Consider the following 27816-nt stretch of genomic DNA (forward strand, 5'->3'; position numbering starts at 1 on the left):
ACTGCTACCTTTCATCCCTCTCTTCCTCTATTTATATCAAAATGTTAATATCCTATTCAGACTTTTTAGGTTGAAAAACATTATTCGTTTGGTTAAGCTGCGTTCTCGTCTTCTGGGCTCACTAAAATGTAAAATCAGTATTCAAAGTCCACTATATATGATGTTCGTCTGATATTACATTTGAGGGGGTCAGAATACAAGGGGTCCAAGTGACATTTTTCATTTTTTTGAGTTAGCTACAGTAATCGATAGCTGAAAGTGGTAAAAATCTAGTATACAAGAGGTATAAGCGTAAGTCTAATCAGTGCTGACATCTGGTGTAAAATTTTTAAACTACATTTTCAAACAGCTGATTATTTGATTAAACAAGGGGTCCAAGTGACTTGGATCCCTTGTTTACAGGACAACGGTTGCTCGTATCCATCAAATTAAATTTAACCTTGATTAAGCCATGTCACCAAGCAAAAGATATCTCAAGAACCAATTAGCCAATCATATAATATTGCAATGAGGTCATTAATCAGTCAATATAGTCAGTATATCGGTCATAATCTGGTTCAATTGCTGGTAAATTTGATAGATTTATGTGTAGCTCAAAAATAGAGTTTTGTTTGATAAACAAGGGGTACAAGTGATACTTTTTATCACTATTTAGCTGATAGTCAAGAAAGAAGAGCAATTTGAGGCATGAAACTGTACGTTTGATTTGGTAAAAGTATACTGAATAGTATAGGAATAGGTTACTATCATTCCTATATTCATCATGAATGAAAAATTAATTAATGTAAGTAAACTTTAGGCTCAATTTTCTGGAAACTAACAATATGTCACTTGGACCCCTTGTATTATAACCCCTTCATTTGCTGTTATACGGTATAGAAGACTTACTTTAATCCATAATACTAGAGGAGTCTGCATGACAAGATCTGAGATTAGAGAAAGATGTTATTGAAACCATCCCAGCCATTTAATACATGTTTAACCTCTATTCCTAATAATATGTTTTACGTAGCTAGCACTAAGCACTAAAATTTTATAAACAATCTTCTACTAGGAAAATTAAGCAAGAAGTACTCGCAATAAATTAATTCAGAAGAATTTAAGACTTCTAGATCTCTTCATTTCATTCATAATTACGATCGATAATAATATTGATAGCCAACTAATTTACTAATGCTCCTTCAACTCATTGAGCTCTTCTCCAAGACATTGCACGTCACCCTACAACAAATTAAATATTCAGCCTCGTATTACATATTAGGGCACTATAGACTGGAACACCAATTGTCCGAGCTAGTTACAAGGCAGTTTTTATTGTGAAATAGAACAAAGGGACATCAAGTTTTGGTGTCCGGCTGGTGCCTCCTCACTCGGGTCGCCAATCCGGTCACCGCTGGGACACCATTGAAGTCTTACTAGTCACCCAGCTTGTTTTACACATGGACATCACTGGTGTCCTACCTGATAGGCCTATATGGTTCAAAGGCCAAAGTATCATATAGTTCAAAACTATAATTCAAATCATTCATAATCAACTACCAACGCATTTTTCAATTTCCATGCAATTGAATTACGGTACCGTACTACCGATAACTTATTTAGATAAGTTATCTAAATACGATTTTTATACTATAAAATATTACTATAAAAAATTTATACTATATACGATTGTAATAATCTTGTTCATCATTGAATCGAGCTTTCATTTAAAAATGTTTGTTGTTGTCCTCACCCAGAGGAATAAAGAAAGATCTCACCCCCACAATATGTTTGAACTTTTGCTTTTACTCTTGCTGATTCTCTATTCTTCCACCTAATTTAATGATATAATAAAATTATTCATCTATCATGTTAATAATATTGTAGTTTGGAAAAACCAAACATCTGTTTCTACGATAAACCAATTCAAGAACTATTATATAAAAAGTTGAAATTCCAAGAGAGCAGATTTATTGAATTTTAAATTTTATGACAAAGTTGAAGTTACCTACCAAAAAATCATTATTTGCTGTTCAGCAAAATAAGTAGGCTTTTCATGTGCAAAATCTATATTCTATAATAATTGCTTAAAAAATTTTCAATATTGACTTCACTATATGCAGAGATTCTGTAAATAAATAAAAGTAAATTTTTCTGTATTCAAGTTTAAGTTTAAGTATCTCTTCCGCTCAAAGTAACATCAGTGTGGCAACCTCTAATCACAGTATGAAAATGAAAAAACAATAACATATAAATATTTGCATCTCTGATTCATTATCAATGATTATTTTAAAAAATCATTTCAACATAGAACACTAATTTAACCTCTTACTTTAAAATTTTCCAGAATAACGTTGACGTTGACGTCGGCGTATCTGATTTGTTTTGAGGTTATGTTTACCAGATCTTGAATCACTGATGTGTTGTTTAGTGTTGATGTAATTTTAGTAAAAAATATAATGTTTTGTACGTTTTTCATGATAGAAATCAAAAATTTACTGTAGTTATTTAAGTAATTTATAAAGCTTGTTGAATACGCTCATGCAGGTAATTTATAGGAATTGAAATCGTAAAGCTAAATGTACCGTATAGTTTTCAGCCATTTATTTTTATATTGTTATTGGATTATAATATATTTTATGTTTATTTAAAATATAACTAATGCTTTTATCAAGATTTATGAAGTAGAAATTAGATCATTTCATTCTAAGTTTCAAGTGGAATAAGTTTACTTTGCATGCCTAGATATTGACTAGTATATAGGCCTACCTATTCATAAATATTATTTATACAATAAAGTTATCTCTTGTTGCTAAAAGTCTGTATTTTTTATTATTTTAAGTTACTTGAGGAACAATTGAATAATTAATGCCATTTTTAATTTTGTAGTTTTGAACAGATATACCTTAAAGCTTGCAAGGGCAACACCTATAATATCTAAAAACCGCAAAGTAAAAATGCTAATCATTCTTTTACTAAATGTCTCTATTTTGTTTACAAATTCTATAAACGTCAAAACCCGGATTGAAAACACAAAGTTATAGCTGGTCATACGTAAAAAGTTCTGGCAGTTGTGGTTTTTCTGATAGAGGATCAAAATTATTATCTTGTTATAATTTAGCATACCACTACCAATGTATATTCGTCTTGCTCCCATCGTCGGTCGAACCTGATACCTCTCTCTTCTCTTCTTTGCCAAAATAGTAATGCAACAAGAACTAAGAAATTCTTATCCATCATTGTTACCTAGCCTATATCGAGTACTGAGAACGGAGCCATAGCCACCTGAAATACAGTTTCCTAGGGAGAATGACTACGTCTCTTGGTAGTAAGCTGGACAGCCCGAGTCCCAAGTACAAAACAGTGAAAAGCAAATGGATAGACCAAGATTGGTTATAGTCCAGTCAACAAAATGTCATAGAAGTAAAAAGTTTGAAAGACAATTTTCAACACCGCAGCTCTGTTTAGGGTAGTAAAAAGGTAAACATATAAAAATTCTCCACCCCTACCCCTAGTGCTAAGAAGGTGGGAGTTCAACGGTATTATTTTTTGTTTTTTTGCATAGAATCTCGAAAATTATAAGATAAAATAAATTCTAAGAGTTACTAAAAATTTGATGAACGTTGCAGCAAATTTTTTAATATTCAATTTTGTACAGAATAATCATCGATATATATTCGAGAAACCAAAAATATGGTATCTTAGAATCACTCCCACCCTCTTAGAACAAGGGGTAGGTATGGGGACTTTTGATATGTTTTCCTCCTTACTACCCTGAACAGAGCTGCGGGGATAAAACGTTTCTTCCCTCCATGCTTTTTTTTGAGCATTTATTGCCTGGACTATTAATATTCTTTGAATTTTCTTCTCCACCACCTTCTATAGTTGATAGCTGTGATTCAAGTCAGTCATACCGGTATATCTTATTGTTATTAATGATCAATTCTATCTCAAGGTGCACTCCTCTAGAGCGATGGCTCTAGACACGCGTCTCTAGTGAGGCGGCTCGAGCCGCTCGATAGTCTGCTATATTGATGTCCACGTTACTTACTTACTTACTGCGGTGGCCACTCGTACGCCAATCGGTACTTGGCCTCATCAATTAAGCCTCTCCAAAAGTTTCGGTCACCCGCGTCCTCCTCTTTTAGGCCCATCCTCCTCATATCTTTCCGGACCTGGTCCCACCATCTAGTTTTTGGCCTTCCAGCTGGTCTCCTTCCTATATGATTATTACTCAGTACACAGTTTGTCAGAGCGCTTTTTTCTTTCCTCAGAATGTGTGAAACGTGATGTCCACTTTTTTCATAATCTAATAATACATTTTCATAATAATTTATATAAAATATTTTGGTAGTTCATTATAATCCTATAGTCTACAAACAATTTGACAACGTTGCGGGGTTGGAAAAGGTTAGAGCTATCTCTGATTTTACTAATGACAGACAACGGTAGCAACTATTTTAATAAAATGCTGACTGAAACGTGGATCTCACTATAGTAAGATTCACTTTCTATTCATCTACTTTCAGTAACATTTAAGTAAGTCTCACGAAAGTTTTTGTATATTTAGCCTTTTAATACAATATTTCGAATAATTCACAGTAGGCTATATATATAATAAAAATAATATCGAGTGACCTGGCTGGCTCAGGTCTGGTGTCAGAGTTTTCAGGTCGCAACTAATAATTTCAGGGCCTCTGACATGACCTCATGACTGCATTTTAGGCAGCCGGGACCGACGATTTAACGTGTCCATCCGAAACATTATTTCACAGTAACTTGAGAAAGCCCAGCTTCAGTGCTAGACTTTTTACAGAGTAGAAGGCCTACTGTTTAATGGAATTGAAATCATGTTCATAAAATAGCCTACACAATGACATCTACTGATATTTTCTTGTAATCAGTGTTATATTGAATTAGAATATTATAAAGCCTTCTATTCTCCTGGCAGATCTGGTGTTTACTCAAGTGCAGTGTAGTTGTATTTACTTCTACTTTTTGCTGAACAGTTGGTAAACTCTTTGTTTGTTCAAGTGTTTAAGTTCCTATTTCATTGCTGTGTTTCAAAACTCAAGTAATAACATTAACTTGATTGATTTTTCTTTTCAGAAATGAAGCGTCCGTCCTTTACGTTGATAGTTTCATCGCTATTTTTTTTATACATCTCTCACTCAATATGGACGTTGATGAAATTATTTATTCCCCCGACTTGTGATGATGGAAATTGCCTATATTACTACCTCCAGGATAAACCAAAATTACAGGTGATGGTTATGTTGTTACTTCCTGGTAGTTTTTCAATTTGTATTTTTTTGACAGTATTAAACTATATTTGTATTTCAAAAATCCTTTGGAAAATTTCGCAATCTATATATATTCTTTCATAATCACTCATCCTTTCTTTTCAGAAAATAATGTTCCCAAAAATGTAGGCTCAAACGAATCTAACCGAAATTTTCAAGCCAATAAAAAGCTGATAATTCGATTTTCTTGAATAATTTTTCAGTATTTCTCTCTGACTACATGAGGTAGAAGCTATATTATAATAGCTTTTTTTGACAATGAATTGAAGTGTTTGTAAATGAATTAAGTTCCAACGACAAGAAGACTTATGACGCTGAATGAAGGCACAGAATGTGATTCCTATAGTGAGGTCCACGTTATAATGGCAGTGGATGAAGATAAAAGAATAGCGATGCCGATTCTCCGCATTAATTAATTATATTTCTACACTGTCAAAAACATGATTGGCATTGTTGTGGACCTAGAAAAGGATAGTAAACCACCGGCTTTGTCGAATGATAGACAAGGATAGCAAAACCAAAGTTGATCAAATACTGTCATTATAACGTAGACCGCACTATAGATACTTGAAGTTAACTTTTCAACCAATACGCCAATTTAAATTTATACTAACTCTACAAAATTAATCAGTTAATTTTCAAATTGCTGCTTTTTCAGATTGCTGCTTTCACTTCAAGTAGAGCAACACCATCATCAATATCAGATATTGATCTTATCGACGTTATAAAAAACATCGATTATGAAGAAGAATTCGAAAGGTGAATACTACACTTATTTCTTATAAGATATTTGGTGATCCATACTTTGTTTACTGCAGTGATAAATGTTACACAATCTATTCAACTAACTTGCTCTGTTCTGCTCTGTATCTATGGAGACGAAGCTTTCTTTTCTCCAAGTTTTCTATTTCAATTTCAATGTGTGCCTCGCTCAATATTTAATTTGAAAGTTGAATGTAATTTTAATTATTTGTACATCCATTTCAATTGTTCGACCTCCATGACAAAACTTACATTAAATACGCGCGTTTCAACCATAAATTATGTTCATCCTCAGCGCTTTAAGCTACGATTCTGTTATTTTATGAGGTTTTTACTGCAAAAAATGTAAATAGATTAATAGTTTATGTAACCCTTACGTTTGCTGTAGTTTGTTAAAGTAATTGAACTCTCAATTATTGTTCAATTATGTTCAATGTCTTGTTGTCTTCTAGTACTAGAATGTTTCATCATTTTTCATAAGTCAATAAATCTACCATCGCATAGAGAACTAAAGTTGAAATCCCAGCGCCTCCGGTACGATAACAGATGCTTATTGACTGCTTTATGAAAAGAAAGAGAGGGTGAGAAAACTATAAGATGAGTGAGAGGAAGATTCGAGGAGTCTAACCTGGAAATTTGAATTTTGTGGAAATATAAATATTTTTTTATTCATTCCCAAAATCTGTTTATTTGTTCCCATTTTATACGATGGGGCCTACTATGCTCTTGAATAAATTAATATTGTGATATTCAATCTCTCGGGAAATAATAATAGCTTTATTTCTGCATGTACATAGGTAAATATGTTTTACAGTCATCATAACAATAAATTTACAATAGAAACAATAAAATTAAACTTTATTTCGGTTTTGTTGCGCATATCTCTCACTTGCTTCTTTGTATTTCTGCAGAGAATGGACTCTGAATATTCGTGATGTGACAAGACGTAACGGCTCACTGGTTTTGCATCTGTTTGTACTTCCCTCTCAGTATGACGTGAAGGACTGGAAAGATGTGACTGGGGCACCAAATACTGTTTACACCAGATGCTACCTCACCAAGTACCAGTTGTCTGCCACCGGCTCTTATCAGCTTCTTTCAGGTACATTATTCATAATTTCTATCTGCTCTGTATTCTTCTATACTAAAGATGCAAGTCCTTAGCGACGTCTCAAGCTGCGCGGCTAGAGTCGTCGTGGCTGGAGAGAATAGTTATAGGAAGATTATTATGATAACCAATGGTTCCGTTCTGTGTACATGGAATGTGGTAAATTGTCCTATTCACAATTTACCAAGTAAAAAGTTCCACGTTCCATGGGAGGAATTTTGACAGATTCTGTTCCAGAAACCTGTTCCAGTTCCAACATTCTGCCCCATAGTCGAAGTGTGGTAAATTGTCCGACCTGTTGGACAACAGTTCCAATTATCTGAGCTCGCATTGGTCGATTATTGTAATCTGCTTGCTTCTCTGCAAATGCGCTGATAGATTGTTTACCATAGCATAGAATACATAACCAACAATATGATGTTTGATAACCATTCATTAAATGAATTTTTCTCGATAGAAAATTTGAGAGTAATAGAATAAAAGAAATTTACACTTTTCTAGATGTTCTGTTTTTGTAAAACAGCCTTTCTTCATTCTCGCAGCTAGTAAACGACACATTTTAGTGTTAATCAACTTTATATGTGCGCGCCAAAAGCTTGAACCAACGATTTTGAAATGGCGTTCCATGGAAACATTTTGCACTAGTCACGTGATGGAACAATTCACGATTGAACTGGAACAATTTACTGTACACAGAACGTACACAATGTAATAAGTTTTCTCTGACATGACCTAAAAATTCATTATTTTTTCATGTTGTATAATTATTTAAATATCCATTGAAAGCTACATAAATAGAACTAAGTACTGCTGCTACTGCAAATATTGACCAAACAAATAAATTGCAGAAGGAAATTTGCTATTTGAAACTATCTTTCATTCTTCAAATTTCCTTTCTGCTATTTAGTTCTTCGGTCAATATTTGCAGTAGCAGAAGTCCTTAGTTCTATTTATGTAGCTTTCTGTGGATATTTGAAATAATTATTACACAATAATAATATCCCAACAGTTGGTTAAACCGCAATTTCTAATAAAATAATACAGAATGAAATTTAATAATTTATTATTAGAGTCTCATGTCTATGGCCCAATTTCACCAAAACGAAAACTAGGTTTGAGCAACAGTTGGTTTTAAACTAACAAAAATCAAATTACAAAACCAATTTGAAATTATCCGCTCGAACCTAGTGATCGGTTTTGGTAAAATCGGGCTTAAGAACGAAAAAAATCATCGAAACTACTTCAGGTTTTCAAATCTTCAGGAATGAAGCTGTACAAAAACCAAAAATCTGTACAGTAAGTGACAACTTGAAATTATACAAAATTGATCGAATTTCCTAATTCATGTTATGTTTTCTTGTAGGAAAAACACCAACAAAAACAAGCCTGCGTACTGTCAGCCATCTTAAGAACAGCATCACACTGAACATGTTGACCGGCTTGCCTTCTCTACAACTGAATAGTGTACCTGGGGAGATAGCTCATTTAATAAAGTGAGTTTGTGTTTCCATTATCAATTATTTGTGCTTGTACACATACATGTATTAGATGAGTTCAATGAGGACTTGAACATTGAATTTATCATATACAAAAATCAAGCATAAAAATTACAAATTTCAATTTAAAGTTGGTAGATCAAATTTAATCAAATTCAGACACATCAACGATTAGGTTACTGCTACCAGTATGCTATATAACTAACAACTGGAGATGGCACAGATTAAGGTAACAATGTCCCATCGAACTTTATAATGGGATATTATGGCTCTATTTAATACACATAATAGTGAGTATGTACGGTAGCGATTAGCTAGTTGAAAGTAGGCTACATGTCTATTCGAAGGTCTTTTGGTCAAATATCTAGTCAAAGTTCTAGTAACACTTCGACTTCAGATTTTTAACACATATTCTTAGGCCCAAATTCACTAAAAACGAAAACTAGGTTTGAGCGGCAGTTAATATTCTAAGTCAGATGATTTTGAATTGGTTTTGTTGTATGATTTATTGTTTATTTAGAATCAACTGGCGCTCAAACCAAGATTTCGAATTGGTGAGTTCGGTCCTTAGAACCATTCTACAGATCAAGTTAGTTGGCCAACGAAACTGACTCACTTCTTCGTCGTTTTCGAGGTTGTAACAGGATAATAAGACTGAGAGTGCGTGACAAAAAAAAATACTATATTCGGTCCCAGAAGCCGAGAGATTATGAAAACGAATATGCGCGCATTCTTGGAGCAGCAAGACCGATTCATCGGAGAGTAGGTAGTGGAAACTGAACTGAATAATCACAGTTCGTGATTGAAAGCATTTTGAACTAGTATTGACGAGTATAGCAATTTGCTATGGATAACAATGTTTGCGCACACAACAAGCGCAAACTTACTGTTATAGCTATACTTTCAATGAATCTACTATAGTTAATTATAACATGTTTGTGATGGTAATCACAAAAATTTAAAAATGTTCCTTGCATCTCTTTGGATCTTTTTATCGTGGATGTAAACGGCATATGATTTTTATGAAAAGTCAGCTATTTGGTATTTTTATCCTATTCTTTGCAACGTTAAATGATAGCCTAATTTTTTCATTGAATTTTGTAGAGCCAAACCATAGAGAAGCAACAGCATATTACGCTATTGTTTCTCTATGGCTGAACTAAGCTATAATAATAAGTTGTCAAAATTATGAAATTATAGAGTTCTTGAGCCCAGGGAGCTCCTTAGTTATTACGTTAGTATTACAATTTTTGATTGATTCCATTATTATCATTATTCCATGCTTTAATTGCTTTATGATTGCGTGTGATAAAATAGATAACTAATTATCAAATAATATTCTACTTTACAGATTGTCAGGCAACGATAAGTTTCTCCCTATTGTGCATTTCAATTTTCTCAATGATCGATTGAGAAATCTTGTTGAAATAACATCGAATTCAACAAAAATGACTACTACCTTCAGTTATTCGCCAATATCAATTGGTAGATTGAGGTAAGGTCAATTAATGTTTTTAATATATCTGTTGTTATCTGGTCTTATAGATTTTTAACTCCTTCTTTGCATTTACTTTTCCACTGAACTTTTTGATTGATCATCTGTCACCTTTATTGGATATTCCATACTGTTTATCATGACATCTATACTTTTCCGTTTTAATTATTCCTCTTATACAAAAAAACAAGTGATGTACTTGGCTTACTGTATATTTTGTGAATACATTTAGAATAGAATCTCTTTTGCTAAAGATCGAATTATTATGATTATTCAAAAAAAATTACAACTACCTTTGGTTATTCGCCAATATCAATTGGTAGATTGAGGTAATAATTATCATGTTAGTGCATAGAATGATATATGAATGTACTAGTAAGTGATGTTCTCGTCAAGCAAGTATGAGACAGGTCTGATTTTTGACATAATCATGCATTATACAAGGAATCCTCAAACTTTGTAAGAAAACATCCAGGTATTGCTTCTCTTTTCCAAGTGGTAAAAATATTCAACTTTATCGCACATAGTAAATTCATCAATCAGTCGTAATTTTAAATCGTGTTTCTGTTCTCAACATGTTTTCGTGTTTGAATCTATTGAAGTAAGTTGATGGACCTTTTGCTTACTTTACTAACAAGCTATCCACTAAAGTATAAATTAACAAAATCATTCTCCAACCTAGGTTGATGCTGCACATAGAATCAGCGTTCTCGTCAATGAAGGCATTGGGATTCAACGATAAGGACTCTGATGAAGTGAAAGGAATATTTGCTGACACTCATATTTATTTGTTATGCGCAACTATATTCATTTCATCAATGCATGTAAGTGAAAAATTGAATTGTTTATCAATTATATTTATTTGATGCAGTATTGTATTTGAGTTATACAAAGTTTCTCGGTTATGATGAATTATAAATAAAAATGTAAGTATAATCAGTTATTAAAAGGAAAAGCAGGAAATGCATATAATAGCAATGTTTCTTTTTGTCTATAAACTTGAAATAGCTTGGCCAAATATGCAGATTCTAGTATAATAGTGCTTATAATTTGATTTGAAATGAAAATAATTTTAGTACAGTACCCTTGCTTTATGTTTCATCAATTCACAACATGTTTCGACTAATCACATACTAAATTGTACTTGAGGATTCTTATTCCACCCCAATAATTATGATAGTAGTCCTATAAGGAGAACTGAATAATTAGTATGAATTTTGAGTAAATAAACGTGATTTGAATATTGTATGATTTAGCCATAATGATTAGTTCTCACTCTTATTGAAGTATCTGTAAACCTTGTAGGGAACTTTACCTAAATGATTGCTATTATAAATCCATAACCAATGTATAAACCAGAATAATCTCTTATTCAAACATTTTCGAAATTTTCTAGTTGCTGTTTGACTTTTTGTCGCTTAAAAACGATGTCAGCTTCTGGAGGTCGAGAGACTCAATGGAAGGCTTATCGTCTAGAACGGTGATGTGGAGATCTTTCAGTCAGGTGGTGATATTTTTCTATCTTCTGGATGAAGATACTTCTCTTCTTATCATTATTCCATCCTTCGGTGCAACTTTAATAGAGGTAAGACTGCTGCATAGAATATTGATAATCTTATCCATCTTATAATGAATTAAAAACAAAACAAAGTTGTCATTCAATTTTACTTGATATTATGTTTGGTTTTCCGTTGATACAATATGTCTTCGCTTGGAAACATCTGTGAATAATTGCATTGTAGAACACTATTCCTGCATGCTATTATCTGCAAACATATTTTTGTCAAACAAGAGCTCTGGTTGATTTGTAGAGAGTTTCAGCGATAAATTACTTTGTCACTATAGAGATCTACTACAAAATCGATCACATTTTGCAAATGTGTGTCTGAATTGACAAGTTTTAAAATTATTATCAAAAAATAAAGCAATTTCAATCGCTGAATGTAGTTGCTGATATAGTCTTCGTATGTAATATCGTTGATACCAGGCCGCCTTGAAAAACTCATCGTTGATAATATCTTTGAGTACACTTCTCTAAGTTATCATATATCTTTGAGTTAAAATTCAATAGAAGTTTCGTCTGAAGAAGTGATTCAACCTCTGCTGTGTGTTTTGTCAACAATAGAGACTTTTCACGGTACAGATTGTGATTGGGGTTGGTAATTACTAAATGTTACAACCCATTGATCCAAATTAGGCCTATCCAATGAATCATTTCAATAATCAGCCTTTAAACTATGTTGAATCTCTCTAGGTTCCTTTTTCCAAAGAGTTGAAATTTCTTGAACATCTGTTCAAATTTGCATTAACATAGTTCAAAACATTACTCCATACATCCACTTCTCAAAATAAACAGTGATTTAAAGTAACGTGTTCAAAATTTTCTAAAATTTAGAGGGAAACAACTATTTAGTTTCAAAGCTATTATCCATTTGTCATTTTTTGTACTCCCTTTATCTCTATTATGATCATCATCATATTATATGTATCACTTATTAGCCTATCATTGCAAATGAATACTACTTACCGTTTCAAACTTTTTCACATGCTGTTTGGAAAGTATTTCAACATACATCGAACAAGTTTGTGTTCTTCCACCCTCCATATCGATAAATAAACACCATTCAAATCAATTCCTTTTTAGGAAGAAGTTTTTCACTCTCTAGCTCTAGTTCAGATAAACTAATTATTATATCAAGGAAAATTGCTCATTCGACTTTTTAGAGGACGGTATATTGCAATGTAATGAAGAAAAATTTTCTTCTGTGAAAATCCATCTTTTTAAACGTGTATGCATTAAAATATTTTTTCCGGGTTGAAAAAATCCATTCGGTTACATTCGGCTCCTACATTCACTTCTTCCAACTCCTTCAATTTGAACCTGTTTCGGGCAATCTATCATTGATTAATTTGTTGAAATGTTTCAGCTATGGAAACTGCAGAAAGTCATGCCAGTTGATTGGAAGAATTTTAAACTTAAAGAAGTCACTTTGAACGCTGCTGAACAAAAGACAAAAGAGTTCGACGCTGAAAGCATGAAATACCTCTCTTACATTTTGTATCCATTGTGTCTTGGTGCAGCTATATATTCCTTGGTCTATGAAACTCATCGAAGGTGAGAAACTGTAGTTTTACATAATTTTTATTCTACAAACCATATTTCAAATAAATCTATCGATTCCAGTTTCACAAAGGTACAAGTAGGTTACAAGTCTTGTAGCCAACCATGGTTTTGGAGAACAGCTGATTACAAGCGTTTCATAAAAGCAGAATTGTAAATTTGTAGTTAGGCTACAATGAATTTCTACAAATTTACAAGTGATTTGCTTGTTACGAACAAGTGATTTTGCCTGTTTCACAAAGATTTTCATGGTAGCCAACAATTTTTGTCAAAATTACTTGTTCGTAAATAAGACATTTTTACCGAAGTGGAAAGCTATGTAAAGGTTTTACAAGTGATCATTAAAATGATTTTAAATATTCAATGATTATTAAGGAGTGGCCGTAGTCGAGTGGATCAGATGCTGGCTTTATGATTCAGAGCCCCGGGTTCAAATCCCGGCCCGGGCAAGATATTTATCTCGGGCCACTCCCGTGTTTCGGATGGACACGTTAAGCCGTCGGTCCCGGCTGCCTAAAAAGCAGTCGTTAGGTCATGTCAGAGGCCCTGAAATTGATCAGTTGCGACCTGAAAACTCTGACACTAGACCTGAGCCAGCCAGGTCACTCGATATTATTATTATTATATTATTATTTCTAATATTCAAAAATTCCCTATATTCATCTATGATTCATTATTTTGAAGATATATACATTATAAAATTGAATTTAATAAATCTCCAAAATAGTCATTAATATGTTACCTCATAGGTTATGTGTACTATAGTATATTGTACATATACTATATTTATACACATTACATATACTGTGTAGGTTACAAATTCAACAATCAATGAAGTAGACTGTACAAAAAAATATATTGCTTTCAAATATTTTGAAAGCAATTATTAAAAATTACAAGTAATCTTTTTAAAGGATGAAAAAAGGAAATTATCATGAAAATGTTCACCATTGGAGCACTTGTAGACTTTTAAAATTGTAAACTTGTAGATGATAGATTTTTGTGAAACGTGAGTACTTGTAAACTTGTATCTACACTACAAGTACTTGTCCGTAACCATGGTTGGTAACAATAATTATACTTTTTTGAAACCGGCCCCTGAATGAAAAGAAGTACATTTCAGAGATTTGTTATCAACCAATCATAGAGATTTGTTTGATTTAATTGCATAGCCTTGACATAACCTGTTTTTGTAGACAGTCAGTTCTTATAGAGTTAATCCGAAACACAGCCCGAAAAACTTATCTTGGACAGACCACGGATTAAACCCAGGACTCCAAAACGTTTCAAGTATTAAACTAGCTGAACTATATACTAATGATTGGCTATCAATCCATCCTATTACTCTTATTTCATAAAATGATTCAATGGTCTATTTCAGTCAGAGAATACTTACTAGCAGTACAATAGGTCAAGTCAAAACTGTAATTAAATCGCAACTACAAATTAAATTACAAGCACAATCAGTTCTAACAAGAATAAAATTAATACAAAAAGATACTGCCACTAAGTTACAAAATGTACAAAACAACATTGGATTAAAGCAGGCATTATTACTTCATATACAATTTCGTAGTCACCTCACATTACTTCCTCCAAATTCATATTCCAGATGACTAAACGATTGTGTGAGTAGGCCTATCTTATGAAATTTGTGCATGGCTATTGCAAATCAATTTAAACAATTATGAAATAAAAACACGAATATATTGTCAAATTCTACAATTGTATTTGGTACAGGACCATGATTTCTGTAGAATTTCACATATTATGTGTGTTTTATTTTATTATGGGACAGTTCTACAAGATCGACAGTGACTCAGTCGAATTTTTAAGCAATAATAATAATGATCATCCGCATTTCAGTTGGTATTCGTGGACGATACATAGCTTGGTGAATGGTGTCTATGCATTTGGATTCCTGTTCATGCTACCTCAGCTGTTTATCAATTATCGATTGAAGTCAGTTGCTCATCTTCCTTGGAGAGCCTTCATGTACAAGGTAACTGTTTGCTTCGTCTTACCTCTCAATCGACTTTTAATGCTAATGTAAATTCAATTCAAACCTCAAAATAAAGAAGTCATTTGCACTTGCCACCCCGATTTTAATCTGAAATTCTGAAATAATTATTATCAATATTTCCAAATTATAAGAATTATTAAACATCTAAAATCAGTTGAAATGTCACACTAATATTGGTTTGGATTCATTCATATTTCTGTTTTTCATTCTCTGATTGTGTTGTTTTACATACTTAAAAGGAGTATAGTACGACACATAGTGCCGCTTGAATTTTAATAGTGTTTAATTTCACGAGAACCAATTAGAGAAGGCGTTTTCGAAAAGAAGGCCTCTCTGATTGGTTGGTTCTCGTGAAATTAATCACAATTAAAATTTAACCGGTTTTTGTGCAATTGGGTCATAGTAAGTAAAGACATATTTAGAAAGTATAGTACGAGATAAAACAATCACAATTTATTTTCGAATGAATCTACAGAATTTAATTCAGCACATCATAGCTATCATAGCCATGCATATTGCTTGTGTATGAAATGATGTTGTTTCATGTACCTTTCATGTACCAAGCATATCGGAATACTTCCACTAATACGGTTCATTGGACATTCAAATCGATGTGATTTATTGTCTTCATGAGTCAAAGTCTCAGCTACCGATAAAACAAATCAGACATTATTTCATTATTTCACAATTATTTCACATTAGTTTACAAATAAATTAATGTTTAGTGCAATAAAAGTAAATTATTTATTTATACATTGATAGATACAATATAATTCTCAACTATGAATGATTGGGAAAGGAACAACAGGCTTAAAGCCCAAAACTGTTCCTTTCCCAAATTTAGATTTTTTATGAGTGTTTTTTCTTAGGTTCAATAAATCCCACAAAGTGTTTGATTTATGGAAGTAACAATAGGAAATGTAATTTAGGCTGACCAGTATCCTGGTAATTAAAGTGGATTACAACTACCGTTGTGTTGGTTGTTTTTTTTTTTATTTTTTTAGTAGAACTGGACTCAAGCATTCACTCCATCTGACCTGAGCGATTAAATATGAATAATAATCCATGGAATAATGATGTTATTTTATCTTCCATAATTTATACTATCTTATGCTAAGATATTATAGATTATATATAGTCTACATCCATAGCGTCAAGCGTAGTAGCTTTGTTCAAATTCACCGTCACCTTATTCATTACTCTAGTATTAATATTGTAACAGTATCGTTACATTATTTGTGGCAACAAGATAGCCAAACCATAAACATAACATTTACAGTCACTAGTAATTAATTATATAAAAATCTTCTAAAACAATGGCTTGATGTTTCATGGTACTACAGTATATGTTTTTATATTAATTATTTTTATGGATTTCATTGGTTCAATACAAATGGAAATAACGTATGTTGCAGGCATTCAACACTTTCATTGACGATGTTTTTGCATTCATCATTACAATGCCAACTGCGCACCGGTTAGCCTGCTTCCGAGATGACGTCATTTTCTTGATTTATCTCTATCAAAGGTGGTAAGTATTACAACCTCTATTTATCATTCTCATTTGGCAGTATTGTAACTCAATCAAGAAAAGTAATGGACATAATGCAACATTGTAATCTCCAATGTGCCATACTAGAATTCCAAGCTTATTAGAATTCACCAATAACTTGCTTGTATTAGGAACTGTCTGTCTTTTATGGTATATTAACTTGATTCATTCATATTATTTTAATGATGGAAGTATGATCGATTTTATATCAAGTGAATACCAAAATACCAAGGAAGTGCAAAACGTGTATAGCTGCAAACATGATTAAATCTCTTTATTGAACCTTGCACTAAGCCTATTTGTACAGAATTGGAGCGGTGAATAGTCATGTGTCTACAGTGTGGACTAGACCTTTGTGGAATGACCTCGAAGTTCTTAGACTCTTTAAATTCGTTGCGAGAGGTGAGAAAAATAAAAAATCTAAATGGGAATTATAATTGGCTGCAGATCTTCCATGATCGAAATATCTAATTGATTGAGGTCTAATAAGCTATGATTTTGTAAGGGAAAAGATCTATTCATAGATCACTCATATTATTGCTCCAAGCAATGGTTCTATTTTCATTACTTTGTAAATTATCTTCTTCAATGAATCAGTGATGCTCCTTATTATTTTTTCAATCCTTATGATCTATTGCCGAGCGTTCTAATGCTCTGAATTCTCTAGCTGACATTTTCCAGTGCCAAAAATAATTTTACCATGTAAACCTACACTTGGCAAGGCGAATCCCTTCAATTCCCATGCTTCCATTCTCCATTTCTATGGAGTATGCAAATCTCCATTAAATTAGAGTGGCAATTGTAAGAAGTAGATGAAAAGTAGTACATGTACAATATATGAAAAGGTCAAAGGGTAATTGATGATAATTGTGTTTTAGAGAGTCACATTGTTAAGATGACAAACTGGATAAGATTTTACAGAAGATGAAAATGGATAACTTTGAAAATCAAGTTGATCAAGGGATTATGTAGTTATTTTTAAAAGTAAATTAGAAAAATCTGGTGTGGTACACACACACAACTTTCCTTGCTCATATTTGAAACTATGATCAGACTTCTGTATATGTGTATATATAATTGTTTTCAGAGTACTTTTTCCTTTGTGTAAATTGTGAAACTCGATGATTTGTTTAGTCCTCATTTGTTCAAAGTCGTCAAAACAGCTGTTCTACAGATGAAATATCTCGACTATGTATTCTTTTTATGAACGGCGCTACCTACCTCATGCACGAGAAGGAGGTTACTAAGTACATTAATCAAGGATGGGGTGGACCCCCCATTAGTTTCCCAGAAAGAAGACTCATGCCAGTTGATAGAGCTGATAGATGACTATACAGGGTATGAATTTGAAAAAAATCGGTCAAGTTATTTTTGAGAAAATTGTGAAAAACATGGTTTTTTAGTAATTATCCGCCATTTTTCTCAAGAATATTACGGAGCTCCTGCAATTTTCTCAGAAATGAGACTCATGTCAGTTGATAGGGCTTATAAATAGCTATCCATGGTATAAATTTGAAGAAAATCGTTAGATCCGTTTTCGAGAAAAACGTGAAAAACATGGTTTTTTAGTAATTATCCGCCATTTTTTCCGCCATCTTGAATTGAATTTTATTGAATTTCTTATTGTCGGATCCTTATGGTATAAGGAACTTGAGATTAAAATTTCAAGTCAATCGGTTAATTAGGAATGGAGTTATCGTGTTCACAGACATACACACATACACACACACACACACACACACCACACACACACACACACACACACACACACACACACACACATACACACACATACACACACACACACATACACACACAGACCAACACCCAAAAATCATGTTTTTGGACTCAGGGGACCTTGAAACGTATAGAAAACTTGAAATTAGGGTACCTTAATTTTTTTTGGAAAGCAATACTTTCCTTACCTATGGTAATAGGGCAAGGAAAGTAAAAATTGGTAGACACAAATAAACATTTGCAAAAGATTAATCTTATGAATACATATTAATGGTGTTTTTAGGTGTTATTCTCTTCTAATATAATAAATAATTATATAATTAACATTATTGCCCTACCCTTCTAAAGCAAGCTAAGCAATAGAAAACTTGTTAGCAGAAAATATATTGGAATAGAGTTTAATATTCAAGACTTGATTAAATTGAATAAAAATAATATAAATCTCAGTATCCTTTTAATTTTGTTCCACATATTTCGGACATTGATTAAATTATGTACTTAAAAATACAAAAGGAATACAGTAAACACAAATATACAACAGTAAATACAAAAAGAGAGAAAACCGTGTTTGTGTTTGATGTTGAGTTCGTCAATCCATGTCTTTTATAATGAATCTGAGTGGATCAGTTGAATTGAAACACATTGAACGTCCACCAAATAATCCGGCGTGGCATGGTGTCAGGTCAACTCATGGTTCACAATCGTTTAAAGTGAATTTGGATTACAGCGCTTTGCATGTTGCTTATAAACAGCACTTATAATGAATTCAATACAAACCACATTGTTTGGGAGCGTTGATGTACCGCACGTCTTGTGCGTCCAGCTTGATATTGAATTTAAAAAAATAGAGTAATAGAAATTTATCAATGTTCATCGAAAGTCATTATAAATTCGGTCTCCAGATTTATTTCCTTTGTTTTTTTTTAGGTTGTATCCTGTCGACAAAACAAGACTTGCTGACGATATAGCAATAGATGATTCATCTTCTGCTGAGAAGAAAAATAAATGACGGAATCTCTTTTCAAATGAAAAAATTGTAAGATTATTTGCTGATTACGATTCGCTGATAATATTAAGATTACTCAATGTTATTTGAATATTAGTTGTTATTTATTATGACTTTTTTATTTTAAAGTGGGTTACTGCTGACGGGATCATGTAGGCCTACGCTCATAGATAACTATATTTTTTCATGTTTTGATATTTATTGTGGTCATAATAATGAATAGTTTTCTTTGTTATGACGATCAAATAGGAATTAGTTTGTGATTTGAAACTCATTATTACAATCTGATTGTTCAGATATCGTGCACCGTAGCTAAAAATTAAAAGTTATCTGGTCGTTTGAACCTATAATTTATTATTTATAATTTGTTAGAATAAAAAATTGATTGAAGCTTCCACCTTGTATAGCCTAGTTGAAAATATGTTTCAATGTTACTTTTTAGCTTTAGTTTACATAATAAGTTTGTGCAATATGAAATTTTCTCGTGTAATTTCTTCAATGCATTCCAAATTAATTGAACATTTCCGATTGTTTATAAAACATGAGATCTAATTAGAGCATATTTGCACATAATTTACGCATAACTGAAACATCATGAAAATGCCGGCTGTGCTTTAAATTTATATATTTTTTAGATGTTCATGATAGTTTATTAATATTGCTAAAATTATAATCTCATTCTAATCTAAAAAGTAGCAAATCACAAGTATTCATTAAAAATGTTGTTATATCATTGTACTTAACTTGATAAGAAATATGTCAAAGTTAGAATTGAATGTGATTAGTGTTGAAAATGTAGTTATACATAGAGATGATGTATTTTCTCTATATAATGATGCAAAAGAGAGAGAGAGGATTCAACTATTATGATTCACATTTTTTAATTCACTTTCATAATTTGTCTTCTACTGCTGTGCACCTTCCTCATTTTTTGAAGTATGTGGAATGGTGACTTAGTCGAACTTGGTTGAACCTTTTCGTTTCAAACACATCATGAAAAATTTTATTTCAATTGTTAAAAAATAAACAAAATATGATTACTGCAACTTCAATGTTTTTATTCCAGTGAAATAATTATCGGAGACATAAACTAGTGAATACTGTATGATCTTATACAAACTCGTCACAGTGTACATGTCAAGACTTGTAATTGCAAATTTTCCAACATCACAAAACCAAACATTTGCCAGTACCTCTTCCCTTAATTTCAATCCTCAAATCCACTCTCGAAACAAGAATTACCACATCAAAGTGTGATGATTCTTGGTTACTTTGTTTCAAAATATCATTCACAGTAAAGTTTGCTTAAACCTAATCACTTTCATATAGCGTTTATAAACAGTTATTATCCTAGATAGAAATCAGCACTTACCTGAAATATGATTCCACTATTCAGGCTGCTTTGGCAATAGACGAATAAAGTAATATATAAATATCATTATATTTATAATCGTAAAACAATGATGAGAGATTTTTGAATCTAGGCCTAAACCCCATCAAGTGACAAAATTTGAATTCAGAGGAAACAAAAAAACGTATTTATAGTGAATGTGTAAAATAGTTCTTTTGGGAGCTATAATTCTAATAATAATTATAAGAATACTAATCATACTAATATTAATTAATAATAATAATAATAATAATAATAATAATAATATAATAATAATAATAATAATTAGTATTTCATACTAATATTAATTAATAATAATTATAAGAATACTAATTATTATTCTTATAATAATTATAAGAATACTAATCATACTAATATCAAACTAATAGCAGAGGACGGCCTCCATAACTTAAGGATTGTACCAATTAAGAATATTACGAAGTGTGCTGTGGAGCAATGTGACAATGATTTGAAAGAGTAAGGAACAAGTTAGAAATAACGAAGAATAAGTAATGGAAAGTGAATGCGGAAAATTTGATGATCAAACGTCTCTACGTAGGTATATCTATGACGAAATCTTTCATTTATTTATCATACAAAAATTCTTTATGTTTATCTCCGCAACTTCTAATATTACAAGTGTTAGCCCAGTCAACGAAGTGTTATAGAGGGAAAAGTTTGGAAGACAATTTCTGACCCCGCAGTTCTGTTTAGGGTAGTGAGGAGGTAAACATATCAAAAGTCCCCACCCCTACCCCCTGTGCTAAGGGGGTGGGGGTGGTTCAAAGGTACCATTTTTTGGTTTCTCGCATATAACTCGAAAATTATACATTTTACGGACATGACTATTCTATAAGATATTGAAGCTTACATAATTTCCAACAATATTGATCTAACAACTTTTTCTATATCTCATTCACTTTTCGAGATACTGTATTCGCTCTAAAAGATGTGACATTTAAAAAAACACATTTTCCTTCGATTTTTTGCTCTTATAACTCTTTTAATATCGATAGGAAAAATACATGTTGATCATGAGCTTATATAGCATCAAATTCTCTTCAATTTGATGTATAATTTCACAAGTTTACGCACATCCCCACGACTGTGGGACGACTGTATTATTTTTCTAATAACCTTATTTATAACTATAAAAGAGCTGACTATTTAAACTTGTACATTATTTTGAATGATATCGATTGGTCCTCTCTCTATTGTATGACATGTTGATGAGGCTGTAAATCATTTCTATCATACTTTATTCTCTGTCATTGATTGTTGCGTACCTAGAAGGAATCCTGTAAAGGATTTAGTGAAATTAAGTGAGTTAGTGAAATTAAACTTAAGAACAGATTGGCAAGGAAGCGGAGACATTCTGATTTTCATAATCATAGATTTATATTGATTAGGCGTTCATTGAAAGCCAAAATACGAGAAGCCAATAAAAGGTACCTAATTACTGTTCAGTCCTCAGTGAGAGGTAACATACGTAGTTTCTGGTCTTATGTGAATAACAAACGTATTGCTGCAGCACGGAAGAAGAAAAGTATGTTTCTGAATTCATCAGTATTCGAGAGTGGGGTGGATATTGCGAATGGTTTTGCCAATCACTTTGCCTCAGTATACGATGGTTCGATGGTTCCTTCTGCCATAAACTCACCGGTTGTGTCTGATCAGAATATTTTAAATTTAAGGACTGTTTCCATCGAAAATGTTGAGAAAGCTATCAAGTTACTTAAGCCTAGTGCATCGTGTGGTCCTGATGGTATTCCGCCTTTCCTGGTGAAGGGATGCTGCGATCTTTTGTCCGTTAATCTTTGCTTCATTTTTAATTTATCTCTAAAACTTGGTGTTTTCCCGAATGAATGGAAGCTCGCTAGGGTCTCACCAATATTAAAGTCTGGCAACATGCAAGACATTGCTAATTTTAGACCAATAAGCTTGACAAATGTTTTTTCAAAGATTTTTGAAAAATCATTTTCGATTCTATTTACAAGCACATGTTAAACAGTTTCAATAAACAGCAACACAGCTTTTTACCTGGTAAGTCGACTACTACAAATTTAATTGAATTTTCATGTGATGTTTTGCATGGTCTGGAGTCTTCTGGGAGGGTTGATGTTGTATACATTGATTTCCGAAAGGCTTTTGACCTTGTAAATCATGATGTTCTACTACACAAACTACTGGCCTATAATTTCTCGAATTCTACTGTAGGATTTATAGCATTTTATCTGAAGGACAGGAAACAATTTGTGTCATATGATGGTTGTGATTCCGATCAATATGCAAACGTATCTGGTGTCCCTCAAGGTACATCATTGGGTCCTCTTTTATTCCTCATCATGATCAACGATCTACCTGATGTATTAAAAAACTCTAAATGTCTTTTATTTGCCGATGATGTTAAGATATATAAAACTATTACCGGTGTAAATGATTGTGATACATTACAAGAGGATATTAATGAGATTACTACATGGAGCTCTGTGAATGGTTTAAAAATTAATGTTAATAAATCACACATAATGACATTTTCAAGACAGAATCTTCCTTTTAATTTCTCTTACATGATGAATGGTTCTGCTCTTCCAATCAAAATATCGTGTAAGGATTTAGAAGTCTATTTTCAAAATGATTTCAGATTCATCTCTCATATTGAACACATTTTAGATGTTTCTAATCGACTGTTGGGCTTTGTTATTAGAACTTACAAACACTTCAGTAATTTAGATACTATAATATATCTGTACAAGTCGTTGGTAAGGAGTAGATTGGAATATGCCTCAATTATTTGGGATCCTTATCATGCTGAATATTCTGATTCTCTTGAAAAAGTTCAAAATAAATTCCTTCGCTACCTGTATTTTAAAAAGTTTGGCCACTATCCCTATTTTGCATATCCCACATCACAACTCAGAATCATGTTCAAAATTCCAACATTGAAATCCAGACGTAATCTCCAAGCCATCTTACATTTATATAAAGTAGTTAATGGTCTTATGCAGCACCCTTTTCACCTGGAAAGATTGGGCTTCTATGTGCCGACTGTTTCTCGTGGGAGGTATTTTTCGTTTTTTATACCAAGATCTCGAACGTTGCAGGATTATAACTCACCCATCAATCGATCCATGAGACTCTTCAACACAGTATCTCGTGGTATCGATCTCTTCAATCCGTCTTTGAATGCCTTTATTAAATCATGCTCTATAATACTTGAATATTAGTTATTTTGTCAATGTTTAACTTCAAGCACTCTCTCTCCTCTCTTCTTCTGCTATCTATCTATAAATATATGTCTTTACCTTACTTCTTCTCTGTTTTATTTTTTTTCTTTTTAATTTTGTTTAGTTTAAATGGTCGACTTTTTTCATTTATATTGAACTTATTCTCTCTATTCTTATTTCAATTAAACTTCTTCTTCTTTGTCTCTCCCCAGTATGCCTTACAGCGTTGGGGTAGCCTCGGTCCACTTCCTCCATTTATCCCTATCCATCGCCATCCTCCTCATCTCCGGAGCCGTCTTCCCTCTTCTTCTCCCTATCTCCTCAATGCGATCCTCGTATGAATACCTCGGGCGCCTCACCGTTCTTCTTCCCTGTACTCTAACATTTACAAACTGTTTTGCCTTGCTTCGTCCCTCATCCGTTGTACATGTCCATACCAACCCAGCTGCCTCGTTTCTATTCTTTCCCCAACATCTCTCATTCCCACTTCTTCCCTTATTCTAGTATTTCTTACTCTATCCCTTCTAGTCTTACCAACTGTCTTTCTGTGGCATTTCATCTCCACAGTCCTTATCTTATTTTCGTGGCTTGATTTATTGGCCAACTTTCGCTTCCATAAACAGAACTGCGGCGTCAATATTGTCTTCCAAACTTTTTCCTCTATACCCTTTTTTGAGCATTCATTGCCTGGACTATGTGGGCAATGTTGAGACAAGAAAAGTCCCCTCCTCCACTCAACTCACAAATACCGAAGAATACGAATAATATTCTTTGAAACGATGTCATGAAGAAAACATTAGAATATCAATATGAAGATTAAATCTCTTCAATTAATTTTAATGATTTTCTGCGATAAACATCAATAGGTAGTAGGTCTACTTTACAGTTGACCACTTATTCAAAACCACTTATTCAAAGGATAATGAGAAAAATATACTAATACTTGACATCAGAGATTAGAATGTATTTTGAAAAATCAAAACTTTTCCATAAAGTATACTTCCCTCGAATGTTCAATTGTTCAACAAGTATTCGAAAAAAACTACTGATACTTTTATCATGAGAGATTAGAAAGTATTTTAAAAAAATCAAAACTTCTTCAAAAAGTAGAATAAGTATACTTTACTCAAATATTCAACTATTCAAAGCAGATTGCCTTCACTTGAGTGTCATAATTTGACAGGGTTCTGCTATAAACTCAGTATTCTCTTGGTTTTTCAACATCATTCTAGCAATACCAGAAATCTGGTCTTGAGTATTCTGCACCAAACGATGCATCCATTTACAGTTGAAAAAAAAATCAAAGAATATTGAAGTGTAGTGCCACTGAACCTTTCCAGTAATATTGCAATATCATCAGTTCCATTAAAATACTAGCTTGATCGTGGTTCCATTTCAAACCTATCTTAACCCTGAAGTCTTTTTTGATAATAACATGATGTAACAGCAAAGGCAGCTTAAGGCCCGCCGCAAAGTAGACCCACGCTAATCTACGAAAAGCAACCCAGGCCTTGGGATGTTTTGTGAACCAGTGCTAGGCTTCTCTAGACATCTCTTGACAGAGGCATTAGCACTCGTATAACCTGGGCCTTATAGAAGTGGACACGGCTTCTCCAGACATCTGTGTAATGCATGCAATGAATATCCACTTGTCAGCTGATTGATTATGAATAATTTCTGATTAATCCTATCTTCAGAGTAGATGATAATATTATATGTATAGTGATATCGGAGTATGGAAGAAATTCATTTTCCTTTCATTATCCTTGAAATGCAAAATTTCAAAAAACCTTGTGTATACATAAAAATGTTCAACCTGCTGCCGGGCTCGGTGAGGGATCTTCCTATTGGTATTTTCAAGAAGAGGCTGTCAAGGTGGCTGATTGAGAGAAGCTATTACAGTATCAGTGATTTCCTTGGGGAAATGGGGATAGCTTTGAGGGACTGTGATGCCATGCCATTTTGAATCTCAAGTTCAAAGCTTTTTATTTTTTTTTTACTCAGGGAACACCTGACTAACGATCTAGACTTTGGATATTTGTGAGTTCTAATAATACTGTAATTATGTATAGGCTATATAATATAATATCTTTTGTTTGACACAATCCAATATCAACACTTTTCTCGTAAAAGATTTGAAATAATTATTAAAATGAACTAAAATCTCAAACTAGGCCTACTTGATGAAATGAAGCGCACCGGTATATTGCATTGTACTTATTTCCGTAGCAAACTCACTATTCCAATTTAACGACAGTGTTGTCACTCAAAAACATAACGATTGTTCCAATTTATGAATAATTAAAAAAAAAATTGTAAAATGGTTGATTTAGAATATTATTATTATTATGTCAATTTGAATTTGAACTGGAATGGCGCCATCTGGTATACCAACATAAGTACACTTTCAATCTACGATCTTTCTTGCCATGATGTTGGCAACAGCAGAACGTTGCAGCTTTTCCGCTTTCCGGTTATGCATTTTATTCTGGGATTGCAACTGCTATGTGGTGGGTGAACTATTGCTGTCGATAATTGTAAATTTTGTTTTGGCTGGATTTATTTGCTCAAATTAAAAACTTTTTATCTGTCAAACTCTTTTAAATCTGATTTTACATATTTTTTTCAAATTGGCATCTGCTTTATATTGTAACTTCGGGCAAAAGTAGGTCAAGTCAAGTGTAGTAGCCGAGTTCACGCAAGACAGGAACATTTTTCATGTTCTTCCTCGTGGTCTAAACCTGTTTGGATAGGTAAGTAAATTCTCACATGAAAATATTTTTCATAGAATTATAAATGTTTAAAACTTAAATCTGTAATTACTTTATAGACCTATTAAATGCTTCATTTTTATCATCTTTGTCAATATTGTCTTGGTTTTGATTGTAATGTTTAGGAAAGGAGGAAACAGTAGATTATGAGTACATAGGTTTTTGCTTATAGGATCTTATTCAAAACAGCATTCTTTTTCAAATTTTATTTTATAGCCTAGTAAAAATAAATTAGAATTGGGGCAAAAATTTTTTTTACGGCGCAATTGTATCCTAATTTTTTTGAAAATATCGAATCAATTTGTACGGTCAGTCGCCCATCACTTTTTCTTAGTTTTTATAATATATTGAATTAATTTTTGCTTATAAGATTCAGTTTTCTACTCCTTCGATTACTTATTTTAGTTCTATTGTAAATGCTAAAATATTCATATTTAACATATCTTTTAGTTTTTTTAAATTTTAATCATTTGCTTGTTAGGCTAGATTGGTTAGGTTTGGTACTATATTGTAAAATCTTATGAGAATTCGCTGAAGAATAAAATTCTAAAGTTGCGTTTACTCCAATTTATTTACTAATTGTTTAATTTTCGTCCTTATAGATTCTATTAGATTGAACATAACTTATCATACAAATGATGTGCGTGTGTTTGTCAAGCTCCATTTAGACTAATAGAATCTATAAAGAGAAAAATATACATTTTGTTAACAACTTTGGTGTAAACGTAGCTTAAGTCATTGTTGGTGGTCAAGAAAAAAGTTACAGAGCTTAAAACATATTTTTATAGTGATGCAATTTACTAATTTCTGTATACTGTGTCCTAACCTAAGGTTTGCTGTCTTATC

At 32.6% G+C, this 27816-nt stretch overlaps 2 protein-coding genes across 2 annotated transcripts in view; both read left to right on the plus strand.

Annotated features, from left to right (window-relative positions):
- Positions 1 to 2355: 2355 nt before the first annotated feature.
- Positions 2356 to 20487, plus strand: LOC111048351 (cleft lip and palate transmembrane protein 1-like protein). The gene is made up of 12 exons (XM_039421750.1): positions 2356 to 2526; positions 5089 to 5243; positions 5941 to 6041; positions 6956 to 7146; positions 8516 to 8645; positions 10000 to 10143; positions 10826 to 10967; positions 11540 to 11728; positions 13071 to 13258; positions 15131 to 15266; positions 16703 to 16818; positions 19504 to 20487. The coding sequence occupies exons 2-12, from the start codon at positions 5091 to 5093 to the stop codon at positions 19583 to 19585; spliced, it is 1572 nt and encodes a 523-aa protein (XP_039277684.1). The 5' UTR covers positions 2356 to 2526; positions 5089 to 5090; the 3' UTR covers positions 19586 to 20487.
- Positions 20488 to 26679: 6192 nt separating this feature from the next.
- Positions 26680 to 27816, plus strand: part of LOC111048352 (piwi-like protein Siwi) — a 36567-nt gene continuing 35430 nt past the window's right edge. The window contains exon 1 of the mRNA XM_039421752.1: positions 26680 to 26952. The gene's annotated coding sequence lies outside the window, so the exon portion shown is untranslated. The remainder of the gene's footprint in view (positions 26953 to 27816) is intronic.

Source organism: Nilaparvata lugens, chromosome 2, assembly GCF_014356525.2.
Source record: "Nilaparvata lugens isolate BPH chromosome 2, ASM1435652v1, whole genome shotgun sequence".
NCBI classification, from domain to species: domain Eukaryota; kingdom Metazoa; phylum Arthropoda; class Insecta; order Hemiptera; family Delphacidae; genus Nilaparvata; species Nilaparvata lugens.